The sequence below is a fragment of the Nannospalax galili genome, unplaced genomic scaffold (assembly GCF_000622305.1).
Source record: "Nannospalax galili isolate Female #2095 unplaced genomic scaffold, S.galili_v1.0 scaffold735, whole genome shotgun sequence".
NCBI lineage: Eukaryota > Metazoa > Chordata > Mammalia > Rodentia > Spalacidae > Nannospalax > Nannospalax galili.
Window position 1 is genome coordinate 499,923 of NW_008337053.1, and position 23,502 is coordinate 523,424.

The 23,502-nt window shown below is 38.7% G+C and overlaps 1 protein-coding gene across 5 annotated transcripts in view; it reads right to left on the reverse strand.

Moving 5' to 3' along the window:
- Positions 1-23,502, reverse strand: part of Cep152 (centrosomal protein 152) — an 82,867-nt gene that overhangs the window by 5,611 nt on the left and 53,754 nt on the right. For 4 of the 5 annotated variants that reach the window (XM_008831783.3, XM_008831781.3, XM_017797821.2 and 1 more), the window contains exons 18-27: positions 22,654-22,797; positions 20,904-21,185; positions 18,295-18,426; positions 13,629-14,273; positions 12,886-13,021; positions 7,409-7,573; positions 4,545-4,641; positions 3,554-3,657; positions 1,322-1,478; positions 1,035-1,138 (exon numbers count right to left, since the gene is read on the reverse strand). In XM_008831783.3, coding sequence (XP_008830005.1) covers positions 1,035-1,138; positions 1,322-1,478; positions 3,554-3,657; positions 4,545-4,641; positions 7,409-7,573; positions 12,886-13,021; positions 13,629-14,273; positions 18,295-18,426; positions 20,904-21,185; positions 22,654-22,797 — 1,966 coding nt within the window. The remainder of the gene's footprint in view (positions 1-1,034; positions 1,139-1,321; positions 1,479-3,553; positions 3,658-4,544; positions 4,642-7,408; positions 7,574-12,885; positions 13,022-13,628; positions 14,274-18,294; positions 18,427-20,903; positions 21,186-22,653; positions 22,798-23,502) is intronic. The other variant, XM_029562942.1, reaches the window with a different exon arrangement.

A 23,502-nucleotide genomic window follows, 5' to 3' on the forward strand; every position in this document is an offset into this window, starting at 1 on the left:
CACACACACACACAAGTCTGCACTTTTATAGCATGGTTAGAGTTACCTATAACTTCTCTTTGAAAATTGTAAAAATTTTAGCATATTTTTAGTTTCTTCTATCATATTCTCTTACACCTAAGAATCCTCTACTTTTGAACATTCTCAGGTCCTGCTGCTTGTTTAAGTATTCTTTTGCCTTGGGTATGAATTTCATTGGCTCTATTGTTGCTAGTTTGGTCTCTTTTTTCATAATGATGGTGGTATTTGGTTAAATCTTTATCTCTTAGATAGCCTTAATACTGTTTGCTTTTCTTGTTTGACTAAAGGAGTTGGTGACAGGAAAGGCGATGAGCTGGAGGTACTCTGGGCACGATGGCTGCTAGTTCTTGATAGCCAGACACCTGGACTGCTGCCCTGTTCCCACTGCCCAGCCAAACGCTAGGGTTGGGGAAAAGGACAGGGGAAGAGAGGTGGGGAAGGGGGCAGAGGAAGAAGGAACAGATGGGAAGGGAGGTAAAGGGAGGGGAGAGAAATAGAGTGACTCCATCTGACTGCTGTTCTATATCTCCAGCTAAGCACCTGGGTATGGGCAGGGGCACTACTTCTGGGATATACCATCACCACATTTGGTACAGTTTGATACTGCTCCTACTTATAGCTGTCATGCAGCAGTTTTGAACTGAAGCTTCCCATCCTCAATCACATACCATGGTCTTTCTTTCAGGGATTCATCATAGCTTCCTGTCTCTCCATTACAACCTCTTAAGATGCGGTTCTAACGCTGCCCTTTTCTCATGTGTTGTCATTTAAAGCCTCTTCCATCCTTTCTCAGGACAAGGGTGGTGCTGGGGTTGTACAGTCTACCCACTGGAACTGGAAACTTGATGCTCTTTTTTCCTAAATTTCCAGTTTCCTCTCCTCTCACTGCCCCACATACAACCTTATAAATTAGCTCTACTCCTTATATTCCTACTCTTTTTCATATAGGAAACATTAAATATACAAATGAAAAAGAGAGAGAGAAAATATGCCAGCAACCCGCCTGGACAAACCTGAGTGTGCAGCCTTACTCTGGGATCTATGAGAAGTAGGCGTTTCCAGCAGTTTTGCCATTGTAGCAAGTTTGCTAGCAGCATTTATGATTTTTTTCTCAGCCCTGTGGGGAATTCCAGAATATAAAATTAAAATAGTTTAAATGAAAAACATGGCATTCCTCAGCTCCAGGATTGTTTCCTACTAACTCTGCCAATAATCAGGGTAGCACAACCATAAGCTTCTCTTAATCCCCAATGGCTGATCATAGAAAAATACTTAATTTTGTAATACCAATTGAACTTACCCTTCTTCTTTGCCATTATCCTGCAAAATCTGTTGGAGACAAGTCAGATAATACTTGCGCATCTTTCGGGCAGTGTCTTGCCGTTCCCTTAACACCTCTGCCTTTACCATTTCCGCAGCTCTTTCCTTACTCTCCTGAATATATCGAAGCATATCACCTGCAAAGGGCAAGGAAATCCCTGTATGTTCATGGCACTTTTCAGAGACAGGAAGGGCAAACTAGGCTGGTTTTCTGGCAGACGAGGTGAGGGAGGCATAGTCTAAACATTATACTTACCACAGTCTTTAGAATGGAACACTTCATAAAGTCATTCTGGTAGGCTCAAAAAAAATATACTCCGTTAGCCCTGAGAGGGCGATAGCAGCATATGGGTGAGGAAGTACAATGTATTTTTCATATTCTAAAGCACTTAGGTAAGCAAAGAACATGGCAAATATGAAGCACAGAAACTTATGTATTTTGCTGTACCTTAAAGGGAAGGGCACAGAAAGGGTGACCAGAAAAGCAGACACTGCAAAAGGGGAAAAAAACACTTCTTCTGCAAAAGCCTCTGGTCCATTATTTATTCAAGTGTTTTCAGCAGCATTTAGGAACATTTAAATGTCTTGCAATCCATGAGAGGGATGCCCAAATTGCATTGCACAGAAGCAGGGTAGAACTTCTTACCTTCTGAAATTCACTTAAGATCATAATTCATGCCCTTTAAACTCTCGTCATTTGTAACTCAACATGCTTTCATGTCGGCCACTAGTAGCTAAGGCTAACTTTTTCAACTAAACCTAGAATGACATTCTCCATTTAGAATTCCACTGCTCTTATTATGTTACAAATACCAATTCACATAGGAATCTCCCTGTCAATGTCAATAAACATCTGAAAATTAGATGCTCTATGCAAAAATGCTAACGGGGAGTCTACTTTTTCTTACTTGAGACAGGCAAAGTTAAGCAAAGTACATGCCAAAATACAACTTCCAAGTGCCCTTCTAAACTGTGACTAAACATAACACACACCAGCTGTAGCAGGACATAGACTTTAAAATTCCACTTCAGTGTAGTGAGACAAGGCCTCACTATGACTGGCCTAGAATCTGCTATGTAGAACAGGCTAGCCTTGAACTCATAAAGGTCCTCTTGCCTCTGCCTCCTGAGTGCTAGAATTAAAGGCATGCCCTACCATGCCCAGCTAAAATGCCACTTCTTAAATGGTAATGAATGAAAGCTGCTTGTTATAGTAATATGTCCTTTACAAGTACTAGCAACTCGTTTTACAATACTGAATTAGCTTTCTAGAATATCAACAAAGGATTGTGATACCTATCAATTGTTTGCTAATAAATGAATGCAATTTAGGAAGGAATACACATTTTCTATATAAACACTGATTACTGTACTGAGACATACATTCATTCTATGGAATATTTAAATGAAATGCAAGAGGTATTCTTACTCTGAAAACACACCCCTGGCGATGCTCTGCAAAGGAGCTGGTCCTGACAAACCCTGGCACATTTATAGCCATTTGAAATAATGAGAAATAACAAAACAGCTACCAACTAGACTCATTTCCACAGTTCCTCAATGTATATAGGAGGAAGTATTGCTAATAACTTAAGTGACACATTTTCTTCCCCTTCCTCCCAGATCACAGTACACACTAGGTGAAAGCTCTGCCACTGAGCTACATTCCCAGTCTTCATGTGACAATTTCTTTGTTACAAGTTATTTATGTTATAAGATTATTTTTGGTTAGTTTAATTTTAATGTGTGAACAAAGACAAAAGATGATAATCAACAATATAAAAATAACTTCTCAGGGGCAGTAAAGATGGCTCAGTGGTTAAGAGCACTTGCTACTGTTGCAGAGGACCCAAGTTCAGTTCCCAGCACCTACATGGCTGCTAACAACATCTGAAACTCCAGTTCCAAGGGATTCAGTGCCCTCTTCTGACCTCCACAGGTACTACACATACATGCATGTAGGCAAACACTCATACATACTAAATTAAAATAAATATATTAAAAAAAAATAACTACTGTCATGTTGCTTGGGCAAAATAATCCATTACTGTATAATTCTGAAATGGCATCAATGATCTAAGATTGAAGAAAAAGGTAGTTTAGAAAAATTTGCTAAAAGTATTGATGTTGGTAAACTGTGAGTTTATATATTACAACAATGCAAAAGGCCTAAACCATCCTAAGAATCTTGAGAATCTCTTTGGAGACTTACGTTTAATTTTTTTTACAGCTTTAATATACTGCCCACGAAGTTCTTCCAAGGCTTGCCCACTGCATGGCAGCCAAGCATTTTCAATGGCCCCTTCTGACAAGGACCTAATAAGAAAGTAGATTGTAAAACAACAGATTATAAGTGAAAAATTTCACTTGAAAAGTATCAATGTACTCATATAGACTAATAAACAATCTGAGTTATGCTAAAGATTATATACACAGTAACCTCCCTTATCCAGTTATTTAAAATAAAAAGAAGGGCTAGGGATAAAGCTCAGTTGGTAGCGTGCCTATTTAATAGCGTTTAGCAAGCATGAAGCCTGGTTTTGTTCCCTAGCACTACAGAAACCAGGTATGATGGAACACACCTATAATCCCAGCCTTCAAGGTTGAGGCAGACATTCAGTCATCTCTAGTCACATTTGAGGCTAACCTAGGCTACATTAGACCGTGTCCCCCCCAAAAAAGGAAAAATGTAAATAAATGTTAGAATTGCTTAAGTAAATACTGGCAAATGTATGAAGCTACTGAAAAAGTGTAGCTAAAATTTTGGAAAGCACCTAGTAAAATGGGGAAATGCTTTTCTAACATGAGTAAAGGGTTATTAAATCCCAAATTCCATTTTTAAAAAACATTGTGCACATGCTATGTATGTATAACAGGCTTAAGTGATACGAAACAGGGATTTACAGTATTTTCTGTAAATAGGATCGGGAAGACTTTCTTTTTTAATATGCTTTATGTGAAATAATAAAAGAGTTAACAGTGACACTTCTAATAATTTTAAGATAATTTGAAATAAAATAGTTCCCAGCACCCACATGGTGGCTATGAACTGTCCTTAACTCCAGTTCCAGGGGAATCCAAAGCCCTCTTCTGACGTCTGCGGCATTGCACGACACAGGTGCGCTCACATACATGCAGGCAATACACTCGTACACATAAAATAAATAAATAAAAAAAATAGTCTTTAAATTGTAAAAACTTACCTTGGTGGTGTTCTACAAAAGATTCTCAATTCTTCCAATTTATTCTTCATATCATTGTTTTCTCCTATTAATTCTTCAACCACTCTGCTATTCTCTTCTATAAAAGAAGTTAGTAGTACTTAAGTTAATTTTCTTCCAGTCCTTCTTTCCCTTAAGTTCCTACCACAAATGAATATAGAAAAGATTTCCTAATTTCTATCATTCATTCCTCAATAAGCCCTACACTGACCCTTCCCTTGTTCAACTTTCTCAGCTTTCAAAATCTGTGTTTCATCTTACTTTCCATTACATATGTCCTGAAATGGTGCCCAGCCGTTTCATGCAAATTCTTGGTTTCCTAGCTAGACTCAAGCTCTCTAGAAACCTAGTAGGTTTTCTTTTATTGCAGTCCTAGGACTGGAACCCAGGGCTTTTTACACATGATATGCACGGATTCTATCATTAAGCTACATCCTCCAGCCCCAAACCTATCAGGTTTTTTAGCTCTATGTTCCCTTGGGTCCTAGTACACAGTTTATGTTCATATAAACCATCACTGACCAATCACCTCAATACAATAAAAACGTAAGTAGGTGCCATTTTTGGAAATAATGTAAGATGTTCAGGGGAGACTGACAGAGTTCATGTGGTATGAAACAGAAAACAAGCAATTTCAGAGTCACAGAGATACAAAGTTAAATACCAGCTCAGCTTAATGGCTGGATGGCCCTGGGCAAATTACTTAAGTCTTTCTAAATCTGAGGTTTTTTTCCACATGTAAAATGGGTCAGTATTACATATCTTATAGATTATACTAGCAATAAAATAACAAATGCATAAAATGTTTACAAGTCCTGGCAATTAATACCAATGCTCAGTAAATGTAAACCAAGTCACCCCATCAGCAGACCCTATGAACAAAGACAAAAGCAGTTGACATAGCATGTACTTTTAAGCCACTCACACTTGTTCTATCACTTTTCAAAAAATGCTATCAAAACAATGGAACATAAACAAAAAAGAAACAAGCACAACCACAAAGATATTATCATCTCATAGATTTCTATTTAGACAAGAATTAAAACATATCAGTCCATTACTTTGAGAAGTATCTTAGATTGTTTCTAAGCCTATGAATTACAGAAGATACCAGCTTCAAAAGTCACTATGTAAAATAACTATTTTATGATCACAATATACAATGCTAAGTAAAAATTATAAATTTACGTATGTATAAATTATAGCCATATCCACGCTATTATCATTTTATTATGTAAAAAATATCATCTTGGTTTGCATCAAATTTTACAAAGCTGTATCATCTGTATAGATAGACAAGTACTTCAATTCCTCTTCTGGCCCTTATGGGAGATAAGTAACCATGAAAGTAAGTATGGTTGTTAAACTTTTAATTTCAAAATTTGTAAAACCCTTCCTGACCTCAACTCACTCGTTACCTATTTCTAACAGCCTCAGTAAGCAGTAAGTGGCAGACTTCTTAGTCATCATTACTTCCTACTACGTGCAATGAGCAGGATCCTGGAATACAATGCTAAGGGTTACTACAGGATTTGACTCTTGCTATCAGAGTCTACATCAAACAGACAAAAGATAATTACAGAAATAATTGGAGACATGAGGAATGCACAGCAGTAGGTCCTAACCAGGCACAGTATGCATACTGAAAGAAAGATGAGTAAGGGTTAGCCAGGCAATGAGACTAGGAAGTTTTGATCTAGGGAGAAGGCCAAGGGGCCAGAGACTACAGACAATGAAATCTATGCTCTGGCTCTATTGAGAAGGTTAAGTGGGGAGATAGGGATGGAGGGCCTGGCAGGTACTAGATCCTAAAGCATGATCATTAAATTGTGTTCATATCTCATACACAGAAGATCATGATCAGCCACCAAAGAGTATGTTATGATCTAATTCATTTTTTAATAGGTTGCTCTAGTTGCCTTAGAGAGAATAGAAAGAATAGGGCAAGACAGGAATCAGATCCAGGAGGTGACTACACTGTCCAGGCGGAGATGGAGGTGAATGTAGAAGATAAATGAACCCACTTGCTTGTTTTTCTCTGGGTGACAATCTTTTTGAGACCCTGGTATTCAGGCTTTAAAAAATTCATTCAAACACTTATTGTCTAGTATGTAGTGGGCACTATGACTCCAAAGATGAATAAAATGGGCATAGTCCATATCCTCAGGGAACAGTTTGGATGGTCTCAAGCAAGTAGAATACAGTATGGCATCAGAGGGATAGAGAAAGAACCATGGAGAGCTCCAGAGCCACATGGGTGTGACCTATTAAATCATGTGGGAACATGGGGGAGGGGGAGCTTTGCAAATGAGGCATCTTGTGAGTTGAATTCCAAAGCATGAAAACTGGACCCCAAAGTAAATGACAAGGTCAAGTACACAGGGCAGAGTGATATGCAAGGTCCAGAGGCAAGGAAAACAACCCGAAACATTTCAAATATAAAAATTCAGGAACACAGGGTATAGATGAGTGGAGAAGGGTAAGAGGGAGGAGCCATGTAAGGCCAACAGCTCCCTAATTCAGGTACTGCTCTAACATCAAGTATGAGTGGACTGGAAGCTGGTCAGATCCAAATGCCTTTCCCTGCCTCCCAGGACACTGCTCAGCTTGACCAACACTTCTGTTTCCAGTGACTGCAGTACTGCATGACACACACAGGGTCTTCAATACTTGTTCCATCAAGAAAGAAATGTTAAGCCTTTTAATTCAATTAGTAAACATAGATCCAAACTAATTTACATCAATCCCAAGAGAATCAACGCATGCATTATCAAAAATGTCACATTCAAGCACTTCACAAGGATCAAAGAGCCTTATACTGTAGTCACGCAACTTGAAGCGCTAACCTCCGAGCTTCTCCACTACAGCTCTGTACGTCCTCTCTAAATGCTGAAGATGCCTACAGCACTTCTCCAGTTTTCTTTTCAAATCTTGACATTCCTGTTTTTCCTTTTCAAGTTCTTGGAAGCAATGTCCACAGCACAAATCTTTAATTTCAAAGATCTTTTTATCTGTGAAAATTAAACGACACAAAATTTTTGCATCAGTTTAGACTAAGAACTATCAAGAAAACCATAAGGCTGGAGAGATGGCTTAGTGGTTAAGAGCACTGGTTGCTCTTGTGTTTGGTTCCCAGCACCCATATGGTGGCTAACAACCATCCATAACTCCAGTTCCAGGGGGATCCAATGCCCTTTTATGGCCTTTATGGGCATTGCACAATATGGTTACACTTACGTACATGCAGGAAAAACACTCGTACACATAAAATTTAAAAAACAGATATGACTTACGATCAAAGTTTCCGGTATAACTGCAAAAACAAGATGCTTAGCAAGGCCTTGAGTTAACTCCTGTTCCATTTGTTAACATGATTATTTAGCCTCTTTGAGGCTTCTGCGGGGGGAGGGTCTTTTTGAGACAGGGTCTCCCTTTAGCCCCAGCTGGTCTTGAACCTACTATGTAGACCAGGCTGGCCTCATCTCACAAAGAACCGCCTGCCTCTACCTCCCAAGTACTGGAACTAAAGGCGTGCACCATCATGCCTGACGAGGCTTCATTTTTTAATATGTAAAGTTTGATAATATGATCTAATTTTAAAATGCTATGAAGCCTAATGCCTAGATCTTGGTATTCAATATCATTTTTCATTGTAGGAAACAGAATCTTCAAGAATGGCTAACTTTAAAAGTGGAAGATTGAAATATCCTGCCATGTCAGAAAGAAAAGTACTCAAAAATACAGACCCAGTACAAGGTCTCAGGAGCAAATTTGAAGGGTCTCCCCAAATGAATCTGGGGCAATCTGAATACTAATTAAATATAGTAATGAATTTCAAAATATTGAAAAATATGAATGTGTAATTCACATCACTATGCTACAGATGGAAGGAGAGAAGGACAGATGGACGGATGAATGGATGAACAAACCAGCAAGCAGAGATTTTTATTTTAAAAAATATGCTGAATGCAAACTGGTAAAAGTGAAGGGAGGTCTGGAGTCAGAAAAATTATCATTTTGCAACCATTATGGTAAAGAACATGAAACAAGAATTACTAGTGATGCCACATCTAAAAGAAGTTTTCATGAGAAAGATATCTACACAGTCCTCAAAGTGCCACTCTACATACTGCTCATTGGCTGCAAATGGGGTGGGGGGGACACAACTTTGACCAGGTGATCTCAACAATAAAAGAAAATGAGCACCATGTGCTTCCAGGTGTGAAAATACATCACCAGTACAGTCTCCCAGTCAAGAAAATACAGTCTGAATCCAATCAAGAAGAAACTGAGGATAAACCCAATGGAATAACTTTAAAAAAAAAAAAAAAGTGTGGGATGGGAAGAGAACAGAATACTTATCAAAATTTCAGTGTGACAAAAGACAAGAAAGACTTTGGAAATATTCTGTATTAAAGGAATCAAAAGGAACATGATAATGAAATGTAACATACAGGAGAGGGAAATTGTTATTCTAGATATTATTTGGGGCAACTGACAAAATTAAAGTGAAACAGCAGGTTATACTTCAATGTCAAATTTACTGTACTATACTGTACTGGGTAGCTTTAGTGTCAACTTGACATACCTGGGTTGAGGGAGCCTCAATTGGGGAATTGCCTCTATTGGACTGGCCTGTGGCCATGTCTAAGGGGTATCTCCTTGATGAGTGATGTGGGAGGGCCCAGCCAACTGTGGGTGGTGCCACCCCTGGGCAGGTGGGCCTGTGTTGCATAAGAAAGCAGGCTGAGCAGGGGCCAGGGGAGCAAGCCAGTAAGAAGCGTTCCTCCATGGCCTGTGCTCCAGCTCCTGCTTCCAGGTTCCTGCCCTGAGTTCCTGCCTTGGGCTCCCTGGTGAACTGCAACCTGGGAGATGTGGGCTGAATAAACCCTTTCCTCCCCAAGTTGGTAGTGGTCAGAGTATTTTGTCACAGCAATGAAGAACAAACTAGAACATATTCTAAACTATTCTAGAAAAAATTCCAAATACAGACTGACACATTTGGCCATAAATACAATGTAGGGGGGCTGGAGAGATGGTTCAGTGATTCAGAGCACTGGCTGTTCTTGCAAAGGACCCAGATTTGGTTTCCACCATAACCCCAGTTCTAAGGATCTGAAACCCTCTTCTGACCTCTGTGGGCATTGTATAAGACCTACATACATTCAGGCAACATACTCATACATATAAAAATAAATATTAGAAAAAGAGATACAATGTATTCGCCATACCTTCAAAGAGTTCCAAAAAGAATGATATTGGTATGCATGCACATACATACACACATACACATCCCACACAAGAGCACATAATCAGAAAATAAGTTATCAACAGGTATATCCAGTTAAATGAATGTTCTATATTTATTCTTGTGATTACTTTTTTTTAAGATTGAAATTACCTCCAAATTTGAAAAATGACTTTAAAATGTTGGGAGCCATAAATAAAATTCTTTGGCATAGCACCTGGTATATACTAAGAACACAAAAAATTAACATCAGTAGTACATTGAATTCATAAAATTAAAATAATATGCAAAAATGTTACAGTGATGGTTGGTTTTTGTCAACTTGACACAAAGCTTGACAGACCAGGAAAGAGGGAATTTCAATTGAAGAATTACCTCCATCAGACTGGCCTGTGGGAAAGTCTATGGGGCATTTTCTTGATTGCTAATTAACAACAGAGGGCCCATCCCACTGTGGGCGGTGCCATTCCTTGGTAAGTGGGCCTGGGCTATATAAGAAAGGTACCTGAGCAAGCCAGGGAGAGCAAGCCAGTAAGTAGCACTCTTCTGTTGGTTTCTGCTTCAAACTTCTGCCTTAAGTTCCTGCTGTGACTTCCCTCAATGATGAACTGTAAGTCAAACAAACCCTTTCCTCCTCAAGTTGCTTTTGGTCAATGTTCGTACTAGATAGCTTTAGTTGTCAACTTGATACACTTGGATAGAGGGAACCTCAACTGGAAAATTTCCTTTACTAGACTGGCCTGTGGCCATGTCTGTGGGGTATTTTCTTGATTTTTGAATAATGTGGGAGGGCCCAGGCGACTGTGGGCAGTGCCACCCCTGGACAGGTTGTTCTGTATTGTATAAGAAAGCAGGATGAGCATGGACCAGGGGAGCAAGCCAGTAAGCAGTGTTCCTCCATGGCCTGTGCTCCAGCTCCTTGCCCTGAGTTCCTACCTTGGGCTACCTGATGAACTGTGACCGAGGAGATGCAAGCCAAATACACCCTTTGCTCCCCAAGTTAGTATTGGTCAAAGTGTTTTGTCATAGCAATTGAAAGCAAACTAGAACAGTGTTTTACCACAGCAACAGAAAGCAACTACTACAGAATATATAGAACTTACAGTTAAATATTACACAAAAATGTTATGAAATACAGATAAATGACACATGATAGAAATAGAGGTACAAATTGACACAGGGTAAGTGACCAGTATCCAAAGTTCTAATGTAAGTCAGTAGACCAGTACAATTATTCACAGCACTCTCCTGATTTCTCAGTTTCTTTAAAATGATGTCATTTATATTCATAAACACCAAAGGGACAGGGAAGCATCACAGTGGTGCATCATACTGATTCCAGGCTTTCAAGATACTGTTAACTGAAAACTAGGCAAAAACATTCACTGACAAGAAAACACATCAATTTTATGTGTACAATATAACAATCTGCACAGCAGCAAAAATGGTTGACCTAGAGTTGTATCAACACAGACAAATAGCATGATGCTGTAGAAATAGCAACTTACAAAGAATACAGTCAGTATGAATCCATTTTTTAAGTGTTTAGATAAAAAATGATACATATTGGCCAAAACAAAAACAAAATGATTTTAAAAATCTGAATATCTGTTAACTTCAGGTTGGGAGATGTTGTGGATAAAATTGTGGTAAGCATATTAGAGACATTCTATTTCTTAAGTCAAATGATGGGTTCCTGACTGTTAGCTTTTATAACATACCTATGCAGTATGTTTATATTCTTTGTATGTATCAAATATTTCATAAGTAATGGTTAAATTACTTTAAACTAAGATTAGGAGAATATAACCAAATATAACTGTCTATAGTAGTAACTTCTGGTGGTAGGATTGTAAAGGACTTTACCTTTTTATATTTTGGGGATTTAATTCTTTCTAATGAGATTATTGATATGCTTATAGGAAAAAGATTAAAAGAAAAACAAATCTTTTTATAATACAGTTTGCCAGTTTCTTTCACAGGACTTCGCAAAGTCAAGTAACATCTACATTTTATTTCTACATTTAACAGATATAATAATAATATAATAGTCAAGCTATTCCAAATATAAGAGTAAGAAACAAAATACAAATTAGGGTACTACTGCTATCCATTAAATTATCAATAAGATATTGCCAGTCACCTGGAACTCTGGGGTAAGGGAAAAGGGTCTGAGAAGAACAGTGACAGAAACAACCACCACCTGATCTTTCAGGACAACCACTGATAATCATGGTAACAGTATCTATGGTATCACAAGTACATGTAAGTGTATGATTCAATATACACCATCTGCCCTGGCAATATTCAGCTCATAAGGGAAACAGCAAATAAGCAGCAGAAATGCAATTGTGAAGAACGAGAACAGACTGTAAGGGGTCAACACACTAGAAAAGATGGGATCTTATAAGAATCTGCCAATTCCTAGTTTAGAAATCTCACTGAATATGTATAAGCCCTTATGTCCCTTGGTAAACTCTGAACACAGGGGGCTGCACCTTTCCTGCCCTAAAACACACACACACACACACACACACACACACACACACACACAATCAGTCAACATGCATCAAAACAATTTCCGTTAAGGAACAGTTGAAACAATGCTGTCAGGATAGCTCAGTGGGCAGAAGCACATGCTGCCCAAGCCTGACTACTCGAGTTTCACTTCCAGATCCCATGGTGAAAGGAGAGAATAAACTCCACAAAGTTGTCTTCTGGCCTCTACATATGTGCTGTGGCATACGCACCACACACCAACACAAATAGTAAATAATTTTTTTTTTAAAGAAACAGTTGAAGTAAGTGATTTGAACAAAAAGTCTCCATTATTTGGTAATTCCCTTCTGTGAAACTCTTGATATCTCAACAGCTAGGGATTAAAAAAACGACTGCTCCGTTAAATGTCTGTTTTATAATACGAATTTTTGTGGATGGAGGAAACGCAACAGAAAAGGATCCAAATGAACCCTCTCCTCTAAATGCAAAGTCTGATCTAGACAGAGGACACACATGAAGTCACACAAACATCAATAAAGTGACCCACTGGAGTGGCAACCAGTGGCAATGAATTACCAGCTTCCACTTCTGGCAAGGCTGAGGGCTGAGTACAGTTTCCAGAGGTAGGGATGGAAAGGGGCGCTGGAATCCTGGGGTCTCCTTGGCCAGTGTTCCAGCTGACAGGATCTGCAGAGGTCTTGGTTGTATTTTTCTGAAAGAAATTGTCTTCAGACTTAATGTTTGTGGAAAATACCTACAAATATTTGTTTAAAATCCTAATATTAAAAATACAAAAAGAAAACACTGTCTGTAAACAACCTTGCTTGAACTATCACCAATATTTTTCTTAGGATTTTATCATCGAATAGTATGATATCCTATGGTCTGGCATCCTATGGCCATACTGTCTGACAGAAAGTTGGTGGGCCTGCTATTACCTAGGACAGGAGATATTTTTTGAAAGGCTTATGTGATCACCACAGAATAAACAATTTAGCAACAGAATTACTCTTGCAAATCCAGAATTTTTTTGCTATCACAGGAGTCATATTCAACTATAATAAAAGCTTTTGTCTCTTTCAAATTCAAAATAAATACTTTAACATACAGTGTTATTAGATAACTATGAAGCAGTTAAAAAAATTAGCAATAAATGTAATCCACTGGATCTGCTGCAAAACCCTTTTTAAAATCACTAGTCAAAACACAAATCTTATGCTATTAAACTAATAAAGGCAGGAAAAACACACTATATTCACCTTGTGCAATCATACAATCATCCTTGGTATTCAACAGTTCTTTCACTCTTAAAAACATACCTTTCTACATTCCGGGCCAGTATTTTCTGTAAGAGACAGCATATCCTGAAGTGCTCTTTGTATGCAGGTTTTAAGTCTCCCAAAATACTGCACAGATATCCATTTTGAAGAACAAACTGACATGATTTCCAAAAGCTGCTTATCCTCTGAATCCCCGGAGTACTCCTGAGTGTCCCGCAGGAGAAACTCAAGCATAGTTAAGACATCTTCCTCATACTGATGGATCTCCAGCTGTATCCGCCGAGCCTCCTGCACTGTCCACTCTCTCCGACTCTGCTCTAGACATGCCTGCAATTCTGTCTCCTTTTGAAGAAGCAGCTCTGTTTTTTGCTTCACAAAGTCCTCTTTAGCTGCTACAAGCACTTCATTAATTTTATTTCTATGATCATCTAAAAACTGCCGGTAATCTTCCTCATTTTGTTCTTGAATTCTGTGGATTTCTTCTTGTTTTTCTCTGTTCCATTCAGTTCGGGCCTTAGCTAACTCAGCCCTGACAACCACAGGGACTTCCTCTTCCTTCAACTCCAGTTCCTTCTGAAGAGACTGAATCTTCTCTTCCAGTTCCTTTCCAGGCATTACATTCTGCTTCATATTTTCAAGCTCACTTTTCCATTTCTCTTTAGCTTCAGACAGTGCAAATGACAGCTAACAGGTATAACAACACACATTTCAAAGTCTTTGAGATTCTCTTTATTGACAAAAAATTCATGATTAGTAAATGGACTTAACTTCCCAATTTAACAGGCAATTTAAAATAAAATATAAAGGGAAAAATAAATCTAGATGTGATATTCTATAAAACATGCTTATACTAGACTTAAGGATCTTGTGTGTGTGTGTGTGTGTGTGTGTGTGTGTGTGTGTGTGTGTGTGTGTGTGTGTGTGTGTGGTGTGGGGCGCCGAGGGGTTGATCTCCACTGAGGCTCCCTCAGCCCAGGTGTGTCAAGCTGACACTAAAGCCGTCCAGCACAGAGAACAAGGAAAAGGAAGCTGAGGGGCTTCGGAAGCAGGAGCATTGTGATGAACTGGAATGGATCAGGGGAAGCTGGAGTGGAGGACAGCACTGGAATCATGAGCTGCAGTGATAGGCAGTAGAGCAGTGGTCAGGAACATGGGGCCACCCAGACAGATGAAGCTGGGCCCTTTACTGGGTAAACAAAGTAAGAAAACATTTCAAATAAAAAAGCACTGTTTTCCATGTTTACTGGAATTTAAAATCCTTTGATCTAGTTAGAAAAGCAGCTTCCTTTGGACCACATGGTCTAAGCAGTGCTTGATGCCCGGTATTATGACCCAGGGCCTGGGGATTAACTTCCCAAGTCCTTCTTACTGTTTTCCTTTCTCCCTGCCCAGGTTCTTAGAAAGAATCATTGTGGAGAAAGAATCAAAGTCTTAGAAACCTGAAAAGGGGAATAAATAGCTTTGTGTGTGTGTGTGTGTGTGTGTGTGTGTGTGTGTGTGTTCAGAGTGTAATGTGTGTATGAGAGAGAGAGAAGCATGAGCATGTATGTGTGTGGGAGTACTCACACACACAGATGCACGTGGAGGCCAGGGGCTGACACTGAACTGCCCTTCACTACTGCTTTTTCTCTTGTTTTCCTGAGACAAAGTCTTACTGAACTTGAAACTTGCCATTTCCACTAGACTGGCTGGCCATGAGCCCTCTGGATCCTACTGTCTTCATCCCCTCAGTGCTGGGGATTATAGGTGCCTACCAAAAAGCCCAGCTTTTACATGGGTTCTGAGAATCCAAACTCAGATCCTCATGCTTGCACAGTAAGCAGTTCATACAATGAGACATGTCCCCAGCTCTTCTTTATTTTAAACCACTTAATGGTTTGTCTTCTTTAATAAAACATTGATTTCTTGATGGAGAACTAGAAATTTAAATCAACACATTAATATTCATCATACATTTATATAATTAACCAAACTTATCATCATAAATATACTTCACATCAACATTTTTTAAACAGATACCGATCTAGGGCCTCATACACTAAGCAAGAGCAGTCCCATGGGAAAAATCTGACCCTTCCTTCGGAATATAACATTTATCTGCCTAACTACTTGCTGGTAAACAAGTACTGGAATTCTGAGGGTTAGAACCAATATCAAAGAGAAAGTCATTCTTTCATTTTTTCTTTTGTTACAAAATAATAGGACAACTACATAAAAGAACCAATATGACAAATAGGTCCAAAACCAAAAGGCAAAAGGGAAACCAAAGGTTTTAGGCAGCAGCTCTAACCCTGCCACTGATGCAGAGGCAGTCTCACCCAAGGGCCTCCCAGAGCAGGCTCTGGAGACAACTGGCTGAATCCACTGACCACCATGGAGTCACAGGCCCATTCCTCAATTTTGAGTGCTAATACCCTCATCTATAAAACAGGGACAATCCCAATCTGAAAGAGCTAAGATTAAATGATATTAAGGAGCTAGTCCTTTAAAGTACAAAACACAGATGTGACGTACCATTACTTTTTGACGATCAGTCTGGCAATGTTACTTATCTTTATGGCACTTTGAATCACCACCTACGAGCAGACTGGATAATGACTTTGAGTTGCTCGTATTTCTACTATTTTCTGACTGTATTTGAAGAAGTCACAAGGACCCAACAGTGCCAAAGGACAGAACTGGGCATCTCCAGAGGCCTGACCTAGACAGTGGAGATTGCTATTAGCCAAAGCTACAAGACAGAATATGGGTTTGTTACATGTTCTACTAAGAGAACCTATTATCTAAGGTAAACCCACCAGTAAATTAGTAGTAATTGAATATGTTTGGCTAATGCTTTTAGAAAACAGTATGTCATGTTGTAGTGGGAGCCTGGGCACTATTACCAGGACTTAGGTAGAGGTGGTAGATTCCAGGCACTTTAGATGGCCTCCCCAACCTTCCTGAACAAACATGCACATGTTCTCGGGTAAAGGTCTGACAACATTATTCAACTTAATGGTTACCAGATTTCATTCCGTATCAGAACCACCTAAAGAACGATCACAAATCTTGATGGCCAGGTTACACCTCATACCAACCAAAGGATAGTATGAGAGTGGCAGCCAGACAACAGTATGTTTAAAAGATCTTCAAGTCAGTCAAGGGTTACGTGAGGGAGGAGGACTATGAATTCAAGGACAGCCTGTATGACCCTGTTCCCTCAAATCTAAACAAAACAAGAAGAAAGAAATGGCAAATTTCAGGACTCATTCCGGACTTACCAAGTCATCTCTAAAAGGAATGCCCATGCCTGCAGGTGGACATCAGGCCTGCTAGCTCCAGAAGCAGCATGAACACTGTCCTCTCATTTCCACAAGTCTATATTCACACACATCGGTGTGTTCTGTGTTCTTTTCCTACCTGATTGCTTGTTTCTGAGACAGGGTTTTGCTATATACCTCCAGGTAGCCTTGAATTCATTATGCAGCCCAAGCTTACCCCAAAATCACAGTAATCCTCCTGCCTCAAGCCTCCTGAGCGCTGGGATTATAGCTGTACACTACCATGTCCAAGCTCATTCTACGTTCTTAAAGAATAATCTGTCGGCCTATTTACTTTCTATATTCTGCCCCAACTTGATTATTCAACTTGACTTCTGAGCATCACCATTGTATTGCTTCTGCTCTCTCTTTCTCTCTCACATACATACACTCTGTCTCTTTCTCTCTCAAATTTCCTTTGAAATATTTCAGACATACTAAAAAATATAAATAATAAACATTCATGTACTACTACCTAACAAGAAAATAATGAAATTTATTTTTTGAGACAGGGTCTAATGTATCCAAGGATGGCCTCAAACTTTCTCTGTAGCCAAGGATAACCTTGAACTCCTGATACTCCTGTCTCTACCTCACAAGTACTAGGACTACAGGTGTGGGACATCACACTGCTTTATCTTTAAAATGTTTAACTTAACAGCTTGAAGTTTATTGTGACACATGGGTGGGTAATTTTTCCCAAGTGTTAATGGGCTATTGTAAAACTATTTATCATGGAGTAATTAATTCCTCATCTCTCGTTTTGAAGCAATTTGTTAAGCATTGCTTCATAGTTGGGTTAATCTCGGAAGTCTTATATAGAATTGTATTGTGAATCAACAAAATTTTTGCTTTCAAATATATTTTCCAATATCTTTTCTAGAACAGCAAAAAAAAAAAAAAATCTAGTCCTTTTATTTTTCCAAATAAATTCTAAAATTACTGTGTTAAACCTCAAAGTTACTTTGTTGGCCTTTTGATTAGAATTAGTTTAAGATCAGTAAATTAAAGTGGGGAGGCAAGGTTGTAGTAACATTAATTTTTCTTTTGAGGAACATGAAATCTCTAAAACAGATAGTTGGCTATTTACCAAAGGAAATACACCATGAGAACAGACACAGAAGACAGACAGCAAATAAACATCTGTTCTCAACCTCAACCAAAGATAGAGCATAATAAAGTAGGGTGGATTTCTAAGCCTACACTGTCTTTCTGACCAGAAGAGATTTAAGGTGCTAGAATACATTCCCTCTCCTTACAATGTGAAGATAAGAACAGATACCACTTGGAATGCTTATTGTGATAATCAATCCTTCAACTCCATGAGTAAGTGCAAACTCCAGAGTAGAGGTAAAGAATCAGTAAAGGACCTGCTCAAGTTCCTCTCTACAACAGCACTTTACCTTCCTGGCCACAGAGAGTTCCTGCTGCTCTTCCCACTTCTTCTGTTCCGCTCTCACAAGTGCTTTGTACTCTGCAAGCTCAGGTAGCTCTTGCAGCCATTGATGACGAGCATTTTGCACAGCTGTTTCCACCTGTGTAGGAGGTTACAGGAGAGAAGTTAAAACAAGAATAAAACTTCAGAAAAATCTCATTTTTCACATCATAGCTACATGGATATTTTGTCTTCATGCATGACAGTTACACTGACTTTATACCAAATACTAGGAAGCAATCTTTCTTTTCTAAATTTCCATTCTGTCCCATGCAAATGTCAAAACAGGAAGTGGGAATCTACCTGATAAGGAATGCTCTCTTCAGAAAGTTTTATACAAAGTACTACCAGCCATTCCAACAAAGTTCTATTTATCTTGAGAAAAGAAGGCATGCCAGAGGGTTACCTGGTGCCAGCTCTGTCAATCATTACACCCACCACCTCCTCGCTCCTCATGCTCTCCACTATCCCCCAGACCACAGCAGTATAGTTTTAGAGCCTTATACTCACATATATTCTTGTCAAGAATAAGTTTGGACAACAACAACAACAAATATAAATATATATATATATATATAAAAAATCCTTCAGGTTCAGGCAAAAACTCTTAAGACCTGATTATAGCTTTTTGTTTTTGTTTTTCTGAGACAGGGGCTCCCAGTAGCCCCAAATGGTCTGGAACTGGCTATGTAAAGCAGGCTGGCCTCGATCTCACAGAGATCCACCTGCCTCTGCCTCCCATGTGCTAGGATTAAAGGCATGCACCACCACACCTGAGAGATCTGATGAATTTTGAGGATGATATGGTTAGAAATGTTGGCAATTATGTGAATATTGTTTATTAAACAAATTTTCTTCATTTATTTCTTTGAAAACACAGATGTACACATACAGTGCAGAGCTGATGTAAGTGGCTGATATTTTCAACAAAAGTACTAATTACAAGTTCAGAAAAACTCCAGGTAGGTAAAATTATGAAAAAAAGGTAGAGCTACTACAGAAATTTTTATCATTTTGAAGATGATGTTATGAAACATTTCCTTTATATTGTGCTACTAGTTTTCCGCATAAAATCTATAATTTCATATATACCAAAGAAGCACTTTGGTTTTTAAAAATTTGTTTATTTTTATTTTGTGTGTATGAGTATTTTCCCTGCCATGCATGTAAGTGCATCATGGGCATACAGTGCCTGTGGAGGCCAGAAGACAGCACTGGATCCCCTGGAACTAGAGTTACAAACAACTATTAGCCACTATGTGGGTGCTGGGAACTGAACCCAGGTCCTCTGCAACAGCAGCCAGTACTCTTAACCACTGAGCCAATCTCCCTGCACACCTCCCACCCTCAAAGCACTCAAACTATTTGTCTATGCAACATTTTCTTAACTTTATTAAACATTTCAGAAAACTCTGTTGTTGTTTTGAGACAGATCTCCCTATGTAGTCTTAGTCAGTCTGGACTCACTATGTAGACCAGACTGGCCTCAAACTTGTGGTGATTATCCTGCCTTTGCTTCCCAAATGCAACACCATGCCCAACTTCAGGAATCTTGTAACTAACTAGAGATGTCCCTGATAACATTGTTCATATTTATTTGGCTATGTTTCCAGACTTTTAAAATGCCCTACAAAATCATGCAGGGTAACGTATGTGGGCAAATTTCCAAGTATTTATGAAGTAAAAAAATCTAAATATATTTTGAAATATATTACTTCAGATATCCTCTTTTTTTATTTTCTGTTTTTTTTTGGTACTGGGAACTGAACTAACAGTTTTGTGGATGCTAGGCAAGTACTCCATCACTAGACTCTATCTCTAGATATTCACTTATTTAGTTTATGATAAAGTAATATGTCTAAAATAGAAATATATAATAGATATATCAAGGTCTAAGAATGTTTTGAGGGCGAGAAACATTATCAGGTGATCTGTGAGGTCTAAACTATTTTCAAAATTGTATGAAGACACTAGCTGCTCACGTGAAGAATCTCTACTAATTAAGTTAGACACAAGAGAGTAAGTCGGCTCACTCTGTCAGCACAGCTACTTTCCTTGGTGTGCTTTTTTCTTAGAGCTCAGCTGTGAGTGCTCTAAGGGAAAGGCAACAGCACCGCTTTTTGGCCACCACTGGGAATGACAAAATTCCACGTGGGGCACGCCTGAAGGTCCAATTCTGCATTGGGTCGCAACACTGGTATTGTCAAATAGTTTAATTAAAATATCGAAAAGTACTTTAGTGGAGTATTTTGTATAACACCAAATGTAAAAGAGTCTTAATCAAGTTTTATTTGCAAGTTAAGACCACCATCTATATATGCATACCACCTCAGGCATCTTAACACTTAGGTCACAGAAAGCCAACATTTTGAAAATTCAAAGAACACAGAGAAACTGGGTGAGAGTTTCACAATAGAAATGAATAAAGTTTTAGAAACAATGTAGGTTTTCTACTCTAGAAATGCAAAAATGTTTTAGAAGTATAGAATTATAAGCAAGTTCAAAGGTAGCATTTTACAGATTTTCATTAATAACAGACAATTCCCATCATTTTGCTATAATAACCATGTCTATTACCTGTTTGGTAATACTTTCACAACACTTGAGCTCCATCTCAACTTCTAGTTTCTTCAAAGCCCCTTTGACAGAAATCTCCTTCTCTTGTTCTAACTCCCGCTGGATCTTCCTCGTCTTCTCTTCTACCAAGACAGCTACCTCTGTCTTGGAAAGGATATCAAGGGGGGCCACCTGGTCTGTCTGGCTACCACAGTCTGAGGTCTTCTTTCTCCGTGCCTTTATAGCTTGGTTGAGCTTAGATTGCCACTCCTTTTCCAGCTGCTGAATGAATTTTTGTTTGTTCTGTTTTTAGAAGAAAAGCAGTATGAGAAGAAAACTACTCAAGAAAGTAAAAAGTATAATTAAGAGCTGCTCAAAAAAGCAACCACAGTTGTAAAACAGAGAGGAGATGGAGAGGCAGCTCACCAGTTAAGAGCTCTTGCAGAGGACCTGAGTTCAATTCCCAGCACCCAGATTAGGGGGCTCACAACCACCTGCAACTCAAGCTTCTAGGGATCTGATAGCCTCTTCTGGCCTCCAAGGGCACCTGCACTTTTGTGCATACAGACACACACACATACTCTCTCTTACTCTCTCTCTCTCTCTCTCTCTCTCTCTCTCTCTCTCCTTTCTTACTCATTCTTTCATAATCTGCTACCTGTGTACGATGTATTTGTGTGGCTGTGGCTTTCCCTATCCCTGTAGCATGATCCCATGTTGTTTCCGTCCCCCATGATGGGGGCTGAGTGTTTCTTTTCCTCTGGTGGTGATGGGTGTCTGGATGTATGGATGGGAAAAAGTGAGTCCACCCCTCATAATGTTTTAAGTTTACAATTCTACACATTAGACTGCATTCATAAGGCACCCTAGGGCACATGCAGCTTGTGGGTCACAGGTTGGACATACCTGAATATTACTGTTGTAATTATATGAAGTTTAGAAATTTAGTCCATGAAAATATATTCCCAAGTAATACTTGAACACTACTCTTTGGCTTTAGCTACAGACCAAAAATCAATATAAATACTCATTATAGTATATAAGGTCAGCCTCTCCTGCTATCAGTGTGTGACTTTTCTGGAAGTTTTGATTCTGCCACTATAAAAATGTCACAATGAAAACAAAACCAAAATCTTTTGCTATTAACTACAAGGTTTTCCATCAATGTTACACTTTCTACAAAGCAAAAACAGTAAATCTAATTAATGAGCTTAAATTGAATGTACAAAAATAGTTTTAGTGATTTGAACACAGTGGAATCCTATTTATCACAATATTAAAGTTTACCAAGTAGACCGTAGTCAAGAAGAACCTCTGGATGGTTTTCTACTCTCAACAATGCAGTGGGCTGTATCCAATTAGTCTTAGGCAAAACTCTGAAGTAGCAAAACTTCCTTTTCCTTTTCCATGTTCCTGTCTGCTGGAAATCTAGTTCTCAAGTACTCCTAGCTTCCAATTAACAGAAATTAATAACAAGCTTGTGGACAGGAGAATCTAGTTCATATATGCTAGAATTTTGTTTTGTCTTTTGTTTCCAAGAATCAAGGAGGGGTAATTTCAAAGAGTAAAACTGATATGATGAACTGCTACAAGCACAATTCTGAAAAACATAACGGATGACTGTATAATGTACCTGCTAATTAAAAATTACAGATGTGTTCAGGACGAATTATCTTCTTTAGTTAACAGTACATTTTTAAACAAAGTAACTGGAAAGAAATTTTAAACCCCTTTCTTTTTCATTATCCCAGTGTGCTCTGGCTGACATCACCTCATTTCCAATTTGCTGTTTAACATCAGCTTCTTGTTCTTTCAACCACTTGCTCTTTTCCATCTTAAGAGTTTCTTGGTACTTTTCTTCAAGTTCCAACTTCAGTTTGCTTATATACTCTTCTCTTTCTTCCAGTAGCTGTCTCTTTAAATAAAATCCAAGTAAATATCTCTTTATAATACTAATGGTCTCCAAGTTAAAAACACTTAAAGTTGTGTATTGTTTAGATAGGAAAATCCTTACCTTCTACAGATTAGGTGGCGTGTACTGCAATTCAATAAGTAAGCCTCAGTGTGGAAATCAGGAAGAGCATTCTAAGTGGGAATACTTATCTTGTGTGCCTTATGTGCTGATTCACAGCCTTTACTGATGACCACTAACCTAAAGGCTTTTGTGTATTTAAGTTGAAAGGGTTTTGTTTCCACCTGTCTCTGAATGAGTAAAACAAGGGTCATGTACTAATGAAGCTTTGAAACTTAGAATTTAGTTCTGTGGAAGGACTTAAGACATGTCTCAGAAAACAGCATACATGCTGGGTATGGTATGCAGGCTAGACATTCTAACACCCTAAAGGCAGATGCAGGAGGATTAGATTAGAAGTTCAAGGTCATTTTTGGCACCATAGCAAGTTCAAGGCCAACTTGGATTGCATGAGACCATCTTTAAAAAAGAACATACATGTAGCATGAATTTTGGTATTGCCTGTCTCATAAATTCTGTATCCATACTAAGTTCCCTACCTAAAACTCAGATACAAAGAAAAGTTCTCTAGCCTGCTCTGAAGTTTAATAAAATTCCTGCATTGTTCTCTCTCTCTCTCTCTCTCTCTCTCTCTCTCTCTCTCTCTCT